Consider the following 13,660-nt stretch of genomic DNA (forward strand, 5'->3'; position numbering starts at 1 on the left):
AACCCACGCAGACACAGGGACAATGTGCAGACTCTGCACACAGACAGTGACCCAAGCCAGGAATCGAACCCGGGTCCCTGGCGCTGTGAGGCAGCGGTGCTAACCACTGTGCCACCGTGCCACACATAAATGCAATATTCAATAAATATACATTTGTATAAAACTTTGCAATAAAATTGTTTACTGATTCTTCAATGGGTAAATGGATTGTCGATTCGATTAATGAAGGCAGTGGCGCAGTGGACTGTCCCTGGACTAGTAACCTAGAGACCAAGTGTAATGCTCTGAGGACCCGGGTTCAAATCCCACCACGGCAGACTCCACCCCGTCAATAAATTCAGTAGAAAATTTGGAATTAAAAATCTCTGTGAAACGATTGTGATAAAAGCCCATCTGGTTCACTCATGACCCTCAGTCTGGTCTATACGTGACTCCAGGCCCACAGCAATGTGGTTGACTCTTAAATGCCCTCTGGGGCGGGCAATAAACGCTGGCCCAACCAGCGAGTCCCACATCCCCATGAACAATTTAAAAAAACTCTAAGCTTCACAAGCCTGGCTGCTCTGAGACTCAGGGCTTGGTTGGTTCTGAATTGGTAATCGCAGACGGGAGCTGGAATGGGATCACTGGAGGAAGTCTCCAAACCTTTGGGACAAGGAGGTGAATCAATCACCGGGATGGTCACTCCAGATGCGTGTTGCGTGTCAGCGTTGTCTTGGCTTGGATTAGGTTCAGTTGTGATAACTCCACCTCACAGCAGCCAATGACTGGGCCAACACATGAAGAATTGGCACTTACGTCACATATGTTGCGAAGTTATAAAGATGTAAACAATGTTTGTAAAGAATGTAAAATACCAGAAGGAGAACAACAGTGCGTGGTCCCTTTAAAAAAACTGGTTTTGGGTTCAATGCTGGAATGTTTAAAATGCAGGCATGCAGAGTACACAGATGGCAACATTTGTTGCAGAGACCAAGCATCGGGGTTGCCTTGGTAACAGACTTTGCAGGCAGTTGCATTTTGATAGCCTATCAGATTAAAGAAGACACTCAGCTAAAAGGAACCTATCGGATTTAAATTTGCTGTTGTTGTCAGTATTTAACCAATCCTGATGTAAAAAAATGCATAGGTCATCAGGAATGTAAATATAGGAACTCAACTGCCTGCCGGCAGTTCAGTTAGTGAGTTCAGTTGAGAGCCAGCACAGAAGGCCATCTCTGGAGCGGTTCTCCACCCTGCCAGCTAAAAGAACTATCTCTGAAGAGAATTCTCCATCTATCTAACAACAGGGTATCAAGCCAGAAAGACCTTACAGACAGAGAAATCACCAGAAAGAAAAACTCCAAAGCTTCCGGAAGCCATCAGACCTGGTTGTATATATATTTTTGAGATTGGCTAAAATTCTGTTATTACTGTTTTGGCACTGAATGGTCCTTGTCTTTATTTGAACAGCATTTCAGTCGATCCATCCTTTAACTAAAATGTTACTTGTTTAGTTAAAGTTCCTGGTTGGTGAAATAAAATAACATGTTAATTATTCACTCAAAGCGAGTGTCAGGTCCGCATATTAATGAACCACTAAACATTAACATAGAACAGTTCACACCTTCCCAAACACTTTTACCATATTACGAAGTGAGGTAAAGGGGATTAACCTCTCTGTCGTAACACATAGGAACAGGAATAGATCATTCGACCCCTTGAAGCTGCTCCACCACTCAATTAGATCAGTTTCCTCCCACAGTTCAAAAGATGTCCTGGTTAGGTGCATTGGCTGTGCTAAATGGTAGACATGATGTGGAGATGCCGGCGTTGGACTGGGGTGAACACGGTAAGAAGTCTCACAACACCAGGTTAAAGTCCAACAGGTTTATTTGGTAGCAAATGCCATAAGCTTTCGGAGTGCTGCTCCTTCGTCAGATGGAGTGGAAATGTGCTCTCAAACAGGGCACAGACACAAAATCAAGTTGCAGAATACTGATTAGAATGTGAATCCCTAAAGCCAGCCAGGTCTTAAAGGTACAGACAATGTGGGTGGAGGGAGCATTAAACACAGGTTAAAGAGATGTGTATTGTCTCCAGACAGAACAGCTAGTGAGATTCTACAAGCCCAGGAGTAACCCCCACAGCTTGCCTCCTGGGCTTGTAGAATCTCACCAGCTGTTCTGTCTGGAGACAATACACATTTCTTTAACCTGTGTTTAATGTTCCCTCCACCCACATTGTCTGTACCTTTAAGACCTGGTTGGCTGTAGGATTCGCATTCTAATCAGTATTCTGCAACTTGATTTTGTCTGTTTGCACTGTTTGAGAGCACATTTCCACTCCATCTGACGAAGGAGCAGTGCTCCGAAAGCTTATGGTATTTGCTACCAAATAAACCTGTTGGACTTTAACCTGGTGTTGTGAGACTTCTTACTAAATGGTAGATGCAGGGAGGATGTTCCCGATGGTGGGGGGGAGTCCAGAACCAGGGGTCACAGTCTGAGGATTCGGGGTAGACCATTTAGGAAGGAGGTGAGGAGACATTTCTTCACCCAAAGAGTGGTGAGCCTGTGGAATTCATTACCACAGGAAGTAGTTGATGCCAAAACAGTGAATATATTCAAGAGGCGGCTGGATATAGCACTTGGGGCGAATGGGATCGAAGGTTATGGGGAGAAAGCAGGATTAGGCTATTGAGTTGGATGATCAGCCATGATCGTGACGAATGGCGGAGCAGGCTCGAAGGGCCGAATGGCCTCCTCCTGCTCCTATCCTCTATGTTTCTATGTTCTTAAATTCTCCCTCAGTGTTACCCGAACAGGCGCTGGTGTGTGGCGGCTAGGGGATTTTCACAGTAACTTCATTGCAGTGTTAATGTAAGCCTACTTGTGACACTAATAAATTAACCTTAAAAATATCAACACCATTTCCCGCACTATCTCCACATCGCTTTTTGTCATTAGCACCTATCAATGTCAATCTTGAACATACTCAATGATTGAACTCCCACTGGGGTTGAACGTTCCAATGATTCATCACAATCTGAGTGAAGAAATTCCTCCTCGTCTTGGCTTTAAATGGTTTCCCTCTTATTCTGAAAGGGAGGGTCTGAGTTAGGTCTCTCAGGCGAGCAGGAGGTAGGATTGCAAGTGGTAATTTCTAAATAATTTCCCCTGTAGGATATTATAGCACTTTGTGATATCATTGTCACAGATATATCAGGGTGGGACACAATGAGGTCGACACATCAGATGGGAATTTATACAAGGTAACAGATTAGAAGACAATAACACACAAGCCCCAGATGATAATCATCTGTCACTCATCTTCAGAGCAGACCCGAACTCCTCGAAGACTCCCCAAAGCCTGTCCACCATCTACAAGGCACAAGTCAGGAGTGTGATGGAATACTCCCCACTTGCCTGGATGGGTGCAGCTCCAACAACACTCAAGAAGCTCAACACCATCCAGGACAAAGCAGCCCCGCTTGATTGGCACCACATCCACAAACATCCACTCCCTCCACCACCGACGCTCAGTAGCAGCAGTGTGTACCATCTACAAGATGCACTGCAGCAACTCACCAAAGATCCTTAGACAGCACCTTCTAAACCCACAACCACTTCTATCTAGAAGGACAAGGGCAGCAGATACATGGGAACACCACCACCTGCAAGTTCCCCTCCGAGCCACTCACCATCCCGACTTGGAAATATATTGGCCGTTCCTTCGCAGTCGCTGGGTCAAAATCCTGGAATTCCCTCCCTAACGGCATTGTGGGTCAACCCACAGCACGTGGACTGCAGCGATTCAAGAAGGCAGCTCACCACCACCTTCCCAAGGGGCAACTAGGGATGGGCAATAAATGCTGGCCCAGCTAGCGGCACCCATGTCCCACAAATGAATAAAAAGAAGAACCCAGTTATTCAGGTGGAGTCTGTGGCAGTTTAATCGTATTGTCAAGGTTTTGTTTCCTGCTGAGTGCAATAATGAATAGCAGAAAACACTGAGGTTTAAACACTGCAGAAGGTGATGTGAAATGCTAATGCAGTGATATGAGATTTCACTCAATTCTATGTGACGGGGATATTATATAACCAGCTGTATTGTCCTGATGTGACACTATAGAATCCATAGAAGAATCAGAGAATCCCCACAGTGGAGAAGGAGGCTGTTCGGCCCATCAAGTCTGCACCAACTCTCCAAAACAGCATCCGACCCAGGCCCATTCCCACCCTATCCCAATAACCCCACACATTTACCATGGCCAATCCACCTAGCCTACACACCTCTGGATACTAAGGGGCAGTTTAGCATGGCCAATCCACCTAACCTGCACATCTTTGGACACCAGGGACAGCACGGTGGCACAGTGGTTAGCATCACTGCCTCACAGCCCCAGGGATTGGGGTTCGATTCCCGACTTGGGTCACTGTCTGTATGGAGTTTGCACGTTCTCCCCCGTGTCTGCGTGGGTTTCCTCCGGGTGCTCCGGTTTCCTCCCACAGTCCAAAGATGTGCTGGTTAGTGAATTGGTCATGATAAATTCTCCCTCAGTGTACCCGAACAGGTGCCGGACTGTGGCAACCAGAGGAAATTCACAGTAACTTCATTGCAGTGTGAATGTAAGCCTACTTGTGACACTAATAAATAAACTTTACTTTACTTTATTAAGGGGCAATTTATCATGGCCAACCCGCCTAACTTGCACATCTTTGGACACTAAGGGGCAATTTAGCATGGCCAATCCCCCTAACCTACACATCTTTGGACACTAAGGGGCAATTTAGCATGGCCAATCCGCCTAACCTGCACATCTTTGGACACTAAGGGGCAATTTAGCACGGCCAATCCACCTAACCTGCACATCTTTGGACACTAAGGGGCAATTTAGCACGGCCAATTCATCTAACCTGCACATCTTTGGACAGTGGGATGAAACCCACGCAGACACGGGGAGAACGTGCAAACTCCACACAGACAATGACCCAAGCCGGGAATCGACCCCGGGTCCCTGGCGCCGTAAGGAAGCAGTGCTAACCACTGTGCCGCCGTGCTGCATAAACTCACAACTCAGGCCAATAGGTTTGTGGTGCCATTCTCATCCTTCTCATATACAATGAGAGTCTTATTGGGCATATTTCACAGTGAATAAATTTTCTAAATGATGGACTGGGGCACTGAAGGGTTCAAAGGAGGGACATTGGCCTTTCAAAGGGTAGAACCTCTCGAAGCGGATGTCTTTATGAAAATATCCCACATATTGTAACATCAAAAACAAAATTGCTGGAAATACTCAGCAGGTCAGGCAGCAACTGCGGAGAGAGAGAAACAGGGTTCACGTTTCCGGCTGATGACCTTTCATCAATTTAGCATGGCCAATCTACCTAACCTGCACATCTTGGGACACTAAGGGGCAAATAAGTGTCCACTCACCTGATGAAGGAGCAGCGCTCCGAAAGCTCATGATTCCCAATAAACCTGTTGGACTTTAACCTTATCTGTGATTTCAAATTTGACGGTGTCCTTTCCTGAATTACACAAGTTACCCGAGATAGAAAGAGGGATGAGGTCCTGCATCAAGATTTCAGGGAGTTAGGCGGTAGGCTAAAAAGCAAGACCCTTCAGATTGTAATCTCAGGATTACTCCCAGTGCCGCGTGCTAGTGAGCACAGAAATAGGATTGTGCAGATGACTGTGTGGCTTTTGGTGCTGGAGGGAGAGCTTTAGATTCCGGGATCACTGGGACCCTTTCTGGGGAAGGTGGGACCTGTACAAGCGGGATGGTCTACATCTGAATCAGAGCGGGGCTCACGTCCTTCCGGGACATTTTGCTCGTGCTGCTGGGAGGAGTTTAAACTAATTTGGCAGGAGGAGGGGGACACAGACTGTCAGCAGAATAAGGGCACGGGATCATACAGCAAGACAAACAAGTCAGAGAGAGTACCGCTGTATGAAGTACCGCTGAGTCAGAGGGAGTACCGCTGACTCAGGTACAAACAAGTCAGAGGGAGTACCGCTGTGTTTCAAGGGAGAAAGACCAGACGGGATGGCCTTTACGTTAACGCCAGGAGTATTGCAGGTAAAACGGATGTATAAGGGCGATGATTGACACGTGGAATTATGATATAGTCACCATCACAGAGACATGGTTGAGGGAGAGGCAGGATTGGCCACTCAACATTCCAGGATATAGAATCTTCAGACGAGACAGGGAGGGGTAAACGAGGAGGAGGCAGTGCATTATTGGTTAAGGAGTCAGTTACTGCAGTAAGGAGAGATTATATCATAGAATCATAGAATCCCTACAGCGCAGAAGGAGGCCATTCGGCCCATCGAGTCTGCACCGACCACAATCCCACCCAGCCCCCATCCCCACATGTTTACCCTGCTAGTCCCCCTGACACTAAGAGGCAATTTAGCACGGCCAATCAACCTAACCCGCATATCTTCCGACTGTGGGAGGAAACCGGAGCACCCGGAGGAAACCCACGCAGACACGGGGAGAACGTGCAGACTCCGCACAGACAGTGACCCGAGGCCGGAATTGAACCCGAGTCCCTGGCGCTGTGAGGCAGCAGTGCTGACCACTGTGCCACCGTGGAGGGAGCATCAAATGAAGCTTTGTGGGCAGTGCTTCGGAATAAAAAAGGGGCGACCACATTGCTAGGTATTTATTGTAGACCCACAGATAGTCAGCGGGATATTGAGGAGGGTAATTATATTTGGTGATTTTAACTTTCCCAATATTAATTGGGATAGACATGGTGTTAAGGGCATGGATGGAATGGATGTCTTGAAATGTGTACAGGAGAACTTTTTAGATCAATACGTAGAGAGTCCAGCAAGGGCAGGAGCTGTGTTGGACCTAATTCTGGGGAATGAAGCCGGACAGGTGGTTGAGGTGGTGGTGGGGGAGCATTTTAGTGACAGCGATCACAACACGGTACAATTTAAGCTTGTTATAGACAAAGAAATAAACAAGGTGCAAAAAAAGTTTTGGATTGGGGGAGAGCGGATTTTAGTAAAATAAGGCAGGATCTGGCCAAGGTAGAACGGGAACAGCCACTGACGGGAAAATCTACAGAAGGGCAGTGGAGGGCATTCACAAAGGAAATGGAGAGGATGCAAGCCCAGTATGTTCCCTCTAGGATGATAGGAAGGAATAACAAGCCCAGAGAACCATTGACTGCCAGAGATATTCAGGATACGATAAGAAGGAAAAGAAAGGCTTTTAACAAGTACAAGGGGAGCAAATCAGTGGAGGCATTAAGGAGGTATAGAAAGCGCTGCGTGGAGCTTAAGAAAGCAATTAGGAATGCAAAGAGGGGATATGAGAAAGCTCTGGCTGGTAAAAGTAGGGAAAATCCCAAGATATTCTATAAGTATATCAATGGGAAGAGGGTAACCAGAGAAAGAGTGGGGACCATTAGGTACCATGGGGGGCAATCTGAGGGTGGAGCCAGAGGACATTGGCAGAGTGTTGAATGAATACTTCACATCCATCTTCACCCAAGAGAATGAGAATGATGGTACGGGATTCAGGGAGGCTGTGAGGTTCTTGAGCAAATTGACACAGGGAAGGACAAGGTATTGGAAGTGTTGACAAGCTTAAAAGTGGACAAATATCCAGGTCCAGATGAATTGTGCCCTAGGCTGCCGTGGGAGGCGAGGGAGGAGATTGTAGGGGCTCTGACCTAAATTTTCAATTCCTCTCCGGCCACGGGGGAGGTGCCAAACGACTGGAGAACAGCTAATGTGGTTCCGCTATTTAAGAAGGGTTGTAGAGATAAACCAGGGAACTACAGACCAGTGAGTCTCACGTCAGTGGTGGAAACTATTGGAGAAACTTCTGAAGGAGAGAATCAATCTCCACTTGGAGAGGCAAAGCTTGATCAGGGAGAGTAAGCGCGGCTTCGTCAGAGGGAGGTCATGCCTAACAAATTTGATTGAATTTTTTGAGGAGGTGTGTAGATGAGGGTGGTGCAGTCGATGTAGGTTGGGAGATTTATAAAGAAGGTAAATGCACATGGGAGAAAGGATAATTTGATAAGATGGATTCAAAATGAGCTCAGTTGTGACAGAAGGCTGCTTTAGTGACTGGAATGATGTGGAGATGCCGGCGTTGGACTGGGTTAAACACAGTAAGAAGTCTAACAACACCAGGTTAAAGTCCAACAGGTTTATTTGGGAGCAAATGCCACTAGCTTTCGGAGCGCTGCTCCTTCGTCAGGTGGAGTGGGAGATGTGCTCACAAACAGGCCATACAGAGACACAAACTCAATTTACAGAATAATGATTGGAATGCTAATCAGGCTAATCAATGCTAATCAAGTCTTAAAGGTACAGACAATGTGAGTGACTGGAAGCCAGTGTCCAGTGGCGTACCATAGGGATCTGTGTTGCGCCCCCTATTATTTATCATTTATATCAGTGACATTGATGACTATGTGGGGGATTGGATTAGTAAATTTGCAGATGACACAAAGATTGGCCGGGTGGTTCACAGTGAGGCGGAGTGTCTTGGGCTACAAGAAGATATAGACGGAACGGTCAAATGGGCAGATAAGTGGCAGATGGAATTTAACCCTGAAAAATGATACATTTTGGAAGGAGTAATTTGATATTAAGTATTTGCCAAAGAAGTACTCAATGAATGGTAGGACACTAGGAAGTTCTGTGGAACAAAGGGACCTTGGCGTGTTTGTCCACAGATCTCTGAAGGCGGAAGGGCATGTTAGTAGGGTGGTAGAAAAGGCATATGGGACACGCGCCTTTATCAATCGAGGCAAAGATTACAAAAGCAGGGCAGTCATGTTGGAGTTGTATAGAACTTTGGTGAGGCCACAGCTGGAGCACTGTGTGCAGTTCTGGTCACCACATTATAGGAAGGATGTGATTGCACTGGAGGGGGTGCAGAGGAGATTCACCAGGATGCTGCCTGGGATGGAACATTTAAGTTATGAAGAGAAGTTGGATAGGCTTGGGTTGTTTTCATTGGGGCAGAGAAGACTGAGGGGCGGCCTGATCGAGGTGTACAAGATTATGAGAGACATGGACAGAGTGGATAAGGAGCAGCTGTTCCCCTTAGTTGAAGGGTCAGTCACGAGGGGACATGGGTTCAAGGTGAGGGGCAGGAGGTTTAGGGGGGATTTGAGGAAAAACCTTTTTATTCAGAGGGTGGTGAGGGTCTGAAATGCGCTGCCTGGGAGGGTGGTGGAGACGGGATGCCTCACATCCTTTAAAAAGTACCTGGATGAGTACTTGGCGCATCATAACATTCAGGGCTATGGGCCAAATGCCAATGGGATTAGGTGGGTAGATCTGGTGTTTCCTCATGTGTCAGTGCTGACTTGATGGGCCGAAGGGCCTCTTCTGCATTCTGTGGTCCAGTTAAAAAAATAGACCCACAAAATAAAGCCAGTGATTTTAAGAGGGTGGGTGGGTATTGTGTTTAATGTACAAAAAGCCCCCTTTAAACCGACATATTCATGGGGGTGAGGGGGAGATGGAGAGGGTTGTAGTGGAACGTAAAAACTGTGATTGTTACAAGAATGAGCCCAGAATCTTCATCAACTCCAGGGACTTGGGTTCGATTCCCGGCTTGGGTCACTGTCTGTGTGGAGGTTGCACATTCTCCTCGTGTCTGCGTGGCTTTCCTCCGGGTGCTCCGGTTTCCTCCCACAGTCCAAAGATGTGCGGGTTAGGTTGATTGGCCATGCTAAAATTGCCCCTTAGTATCCTGGGATGTGTAGGTTAGAGGGATTAGTGGGTAAATATGTAGGGATGTGGGGGTAGGGCCTGGGTGGGATTGTGGTCGGTGCAGACTCGATGGGCCGAATGGCCTCCTTCTGCACTGTAGGGTTTCTAAAATTCTATGAACTCATGGAGATAAAAGCAAGTTTAGTAGGAGGCACAGTGGCACAGTGGTTAGCACTGCTGCCTCACAGCGCCAGGGACCTGGGTTCAATTCTGGCCTCGGGTGGCTGTCTGTGCGTAGTTTGCACATTCTCCCCGTGTCTGCATGGGTTCCAGGTACTCCGGTTTCCTCCCACACTCCAAAGATGTGCGGTTTAGGTGGATTGGCCATGCTAAATTGCCCCTTAGTGTCAGGTAGATTGGCAGGGTAAACACATGGGGGGTTACCGGTATAGGACCTGAGTGGGATTGTTGTCAGTGCAGACTCGATGAGCTGAATGGCCTCCTTCTGCACTGTAGGGATTCTATGAAATTACTGCAGGTGCTGGAATCTGGAAAAAAAATGGAAGATGCTGGAAAATCTCAGCAGGTCTGGCAGCATCTGTGGAGAGGGAATGCAGCTTGGGTCATCCAGACTCAAAACGTTGGCTCTATTCTCTCTCCGCGGACACTGTCAGACCTGCTAAGATTTTCCAGCATTTTCTGTTTTTGTTTCAGATTCCAGCACCCGCAATAATTTGTTTTTATCTCTATGAGTTGATGAAGTTTCTGGACTCATTCTTGTGACAATCACAGTTTTTACATTCCACTACATAGCAACATAGAAGATAGGAGCAAGAGGAGGCCATTCAGCCCTTCTAGCCTGCTCCACCATTCATCACGATCATGGCTGATCATCCAACTCAATAGCCTAATCCTGCTTTCTCCCCATAACCTTTGATCCCGTTCGCCCCAAGTGCTATATCCAGCCGCCTCTTCAATACATTCAATGTTTTGGCATCAACTACTTCCTGTGGTAATGAATTCCACAGGCTCACCACTCTTTGGGTGAAGAAATGTCTCCTCACCTCCTTCCTAAATGGTCTACCCCGAATCCTCAGACTGTGACCCCTGGTTCTGGACTTCCCCACCATCGGGAACATCCTCCCTGCATCTACTACAACCCTCTCCATCCCCCCTTCTCACCTCTAAGGGACATAGAACAGTACAGCACAGAACAGGCCCTTCGGCCCACGATATTGTGCTGAGCTTTATCTGAAACATTGCTCTATTCTCTCTCCAGAGATGCTGTCAGACCTGCTGAGATTTTCCAGCATTTTCAGTTGGGTTGAGGGTTGGAGGTGAGAGGGGGGATGGAGAGGGTTGTAGTAGAATGTAAAAGCTTTGATAGTCACTAGAATTGAGCCCAGAACCTGCATCAACTTATAGAGATAAAAGCAAATTACTGTAGATGCTGGAATCATAGAACAGAATCATAGAATCCCTACCGTGCCGAAGGAGGCCATTCGGCCCATCAAGTCTGCACCGACCACAATCCCACCCAGACCCTATCCCCACAACCGTACTTATTTACCCTAGGGGGCAGCACGGTAGCACAGTGGTTAGCACTGCTGCTTCACAGCTCCAGGGACCTGGGTTCGATTCCCGGCTTGGGTCACTGTCTGTGTGGAGTTTGCACATTCTCCTCGTGTCTGCGTGGGTTTCCTCCGGGTGCTCCGGTTTCCTCCCACAGTCCAAAGATGTGCGGGTTAGGTTGATTGACCATGCTAAAATTGCCCCTTAGTGTCCTGGGATGCGTAGATTAGAGGGTAAAATATGTAGGGATATGGGGGTAGGACCTGGGTGGGATTGTGGTCGGGGCAGACTCGATGGGCTGAATGGCCTCCTTCTGCACTGTAGGGTTTCTAATCTGTTCTAATCTGTTCTAATCTAACGCCCTGACACTAAGGGGCAATTTACCATGGTCAATCAATCTAACCCGCACATCTTTGGACTGTAGGAGGAAACCAGAGCACCCGGAGGAAACTTCCACAGACACAGGGAGAACGTGCAAACTCAACACAGACAGTGACCCAAGCCGGGAATCGAACCTGGTCCCTGGCGCTGTGAGACAGCAGTGCCAACCACTGTGCCGCCGTGCCACCCAGTCTGAAACACAAAACAGAAAATGCTGGAAAATCTCAGCAGGTCTGACAGCCTCTGTGGAGAGAGAATAGAGGCAACGTTTCTGGATGTCCCATGGAGGTGAGAGGGGATGGAGAGGGGGGGATGGAGAGGGAGGGATGGAGAGGGGAGGGGGGGATGGAGGGGGGGGATGGAGGGGGGGGATGGAGGGGGGGGATGGAGGGGGGGGATGGAGGGGGGGAATGGAGAGGGAGGGGTGGAGAGGGGGGATGGAGAGGGGGGGATGGAGAGGGGGGGATGGAGAGGGAGGGATGGAGAGGGGGGGATGGAGAGGGGGGATGGAGAGTGAGGGATGGAGAGGGGGGGATGGAGAAGGGGGATGGAGAAGGGGGATGGAGAAGGGGGATGGAGAAGGGGGATGGAGAGGGGAGAGCGGGATGGAGAGGGGGTGAAGAGGGGGGATGAAGGGGGGGATGGAGAAGGGGGGAATGGAGCTGGGGGTGGGTGAGAGGGGGATGGAGAGAGGGGGCATGGTGCGGGGGGATGGAGTGGGGGGATGGGAGAGCGGGGTTGGTGCAGGGGGGGTTGGAGTGGGGTTGGGGAGAGGGGAGATGAAGAGGGGGGTGGAGAGGGGGATGAAGGAGGGGATGGAGAGGGAGGGGGGGATGAAGAGGGGGGATAGAGGGGGGGATGGAGAGGGGGTTGGAGAGGGGGGATGAAGAGGCAGGATGGAGAGGGGGTGGAGAGGGGGGGATGAAGAGGGCAGTGGAGGGGGGGGATGGAGAGGGGGGATGGGGGGGATGGAGAGGGGGGATGGAGAGGGGGGATAGGGGGGATGGAGAGGGGGTGGAGAGGGGGGGATGGAGAGGGGGTGGAGAGGGGGGGATGAAGAGGGGGTTGGAGAGGGGGGGATGAAGGAGGGGATGGAGAGGGGGGATGGAGAGGGAGTGGAGAGAGGGGGATGAAGAGGGGGTTGGAGAGGGGGGTTGGAGAGGGGGGATGGAGAGGGGGTTGGAGAGGGGGGGATGGAGAGGGGGGATGAAGAGAGGGATGGAGAGGGGGATGGAGAGGGGGGAATGGAGAGGGGGTGGAGAGGGGGGATGGAGAGGGTTGTAATTGAATGTAAAAGCTTTGATTGTCACCGGGGGGCAATTCACTGGGATGTGGGATTGATCCAGTCAATAGCTGTGCCACTCACCTGCTAAGCTGTCGTAACAGTCTATCTCGGTGCTCTCAATGAGTCGCTTCTGTTCCTCTGTGAGCCGAAGGTGCCTCTTGCTGAGTGCAGCGACCTCCCCCCCGGCTGCCTCGCCGACCCGGACCCCCTTGAGCTGCAGCAGCGCCCGGTGATATTTCCCGATCGCCTCCCGGAATTTCTTCTCCTTGTAACACTGGTTTCCCTCCGCCTTGAAGCTGACCGCCCTCTGGATCTTGCAGGCGCTCTCGCCTTCCCCCTCTCCCCTCTGCTGAGCTGGGGGAGCTGCCCACAGCGGCTCCCGGCTGCCGGCTGCCAGCTGCCCGCCTCCCCTCGCCCCTGTCCCGGGCACCCTCCTGGCCAGACCCTGGGGATTCTTGGCTTCCATCTCCCCTACAGGCAGCCCATTCCTCACCAGATCCGAAACCTGTCGCCTCGTGATGGTCTGGAGCAGTTTGCTGTGCATAAAGGAGGGCCTTTTCTCCCCCAGCCTGTGCTTCAACCCCAGCAGCTGGAGAGCAGCTTTGGAGACCCAGCCTGTCCTCCAGTACCCTGGACAGCGCACACTCTCAGCGCGGAGAGCTGGTACTGCAGCAATGCCACACTCCCAACGCTTAACCCCTTCAGGCACTTCCAATTAACCCCAATTCCACACAA

The 13,660-nt window shown here is 49.7% G+C and overlaps 1 protein-coding gene across 1 annotated transcript in view; it reads right to left on the minus strand.

The window, feature by feature from the left end:
• Positions 1-13,391, minus strand: part of LOC144511112 (tetratricopeptide repeat protein 9B-like) — a 29,024-nt gene extending 15,633 nt beyond the window's left edge. Inside the window, exon 1 of the mRNA XM_078241088.1 lies at positions 13,007-13,391. Coding sequence (XP_078097214.1) covers positions 13,007-13,391 — 385 coding nt within the window. The remainder of the gene's footprint in view (positions 1-13,006) is intronic.
• Positions 13,392-13,660: the final 269 nt, after the last annotated feature.

The sequence above is a fragment of the Mustelus asterias genome, chromosome 24, assembly GCF_964213995.1.
Source record: "Mustelus asterias chromosome 24, sMusAst1.hap1.1, whole genome shotgun sequence".
Taxonomy (NCBI): domain Eukaryota; kingdom Metazoa; phylum Chordata; class Chondrichthyes; order Carcharhiniformes; family Triakidae; genus Mustelus; species Mustelus asterias.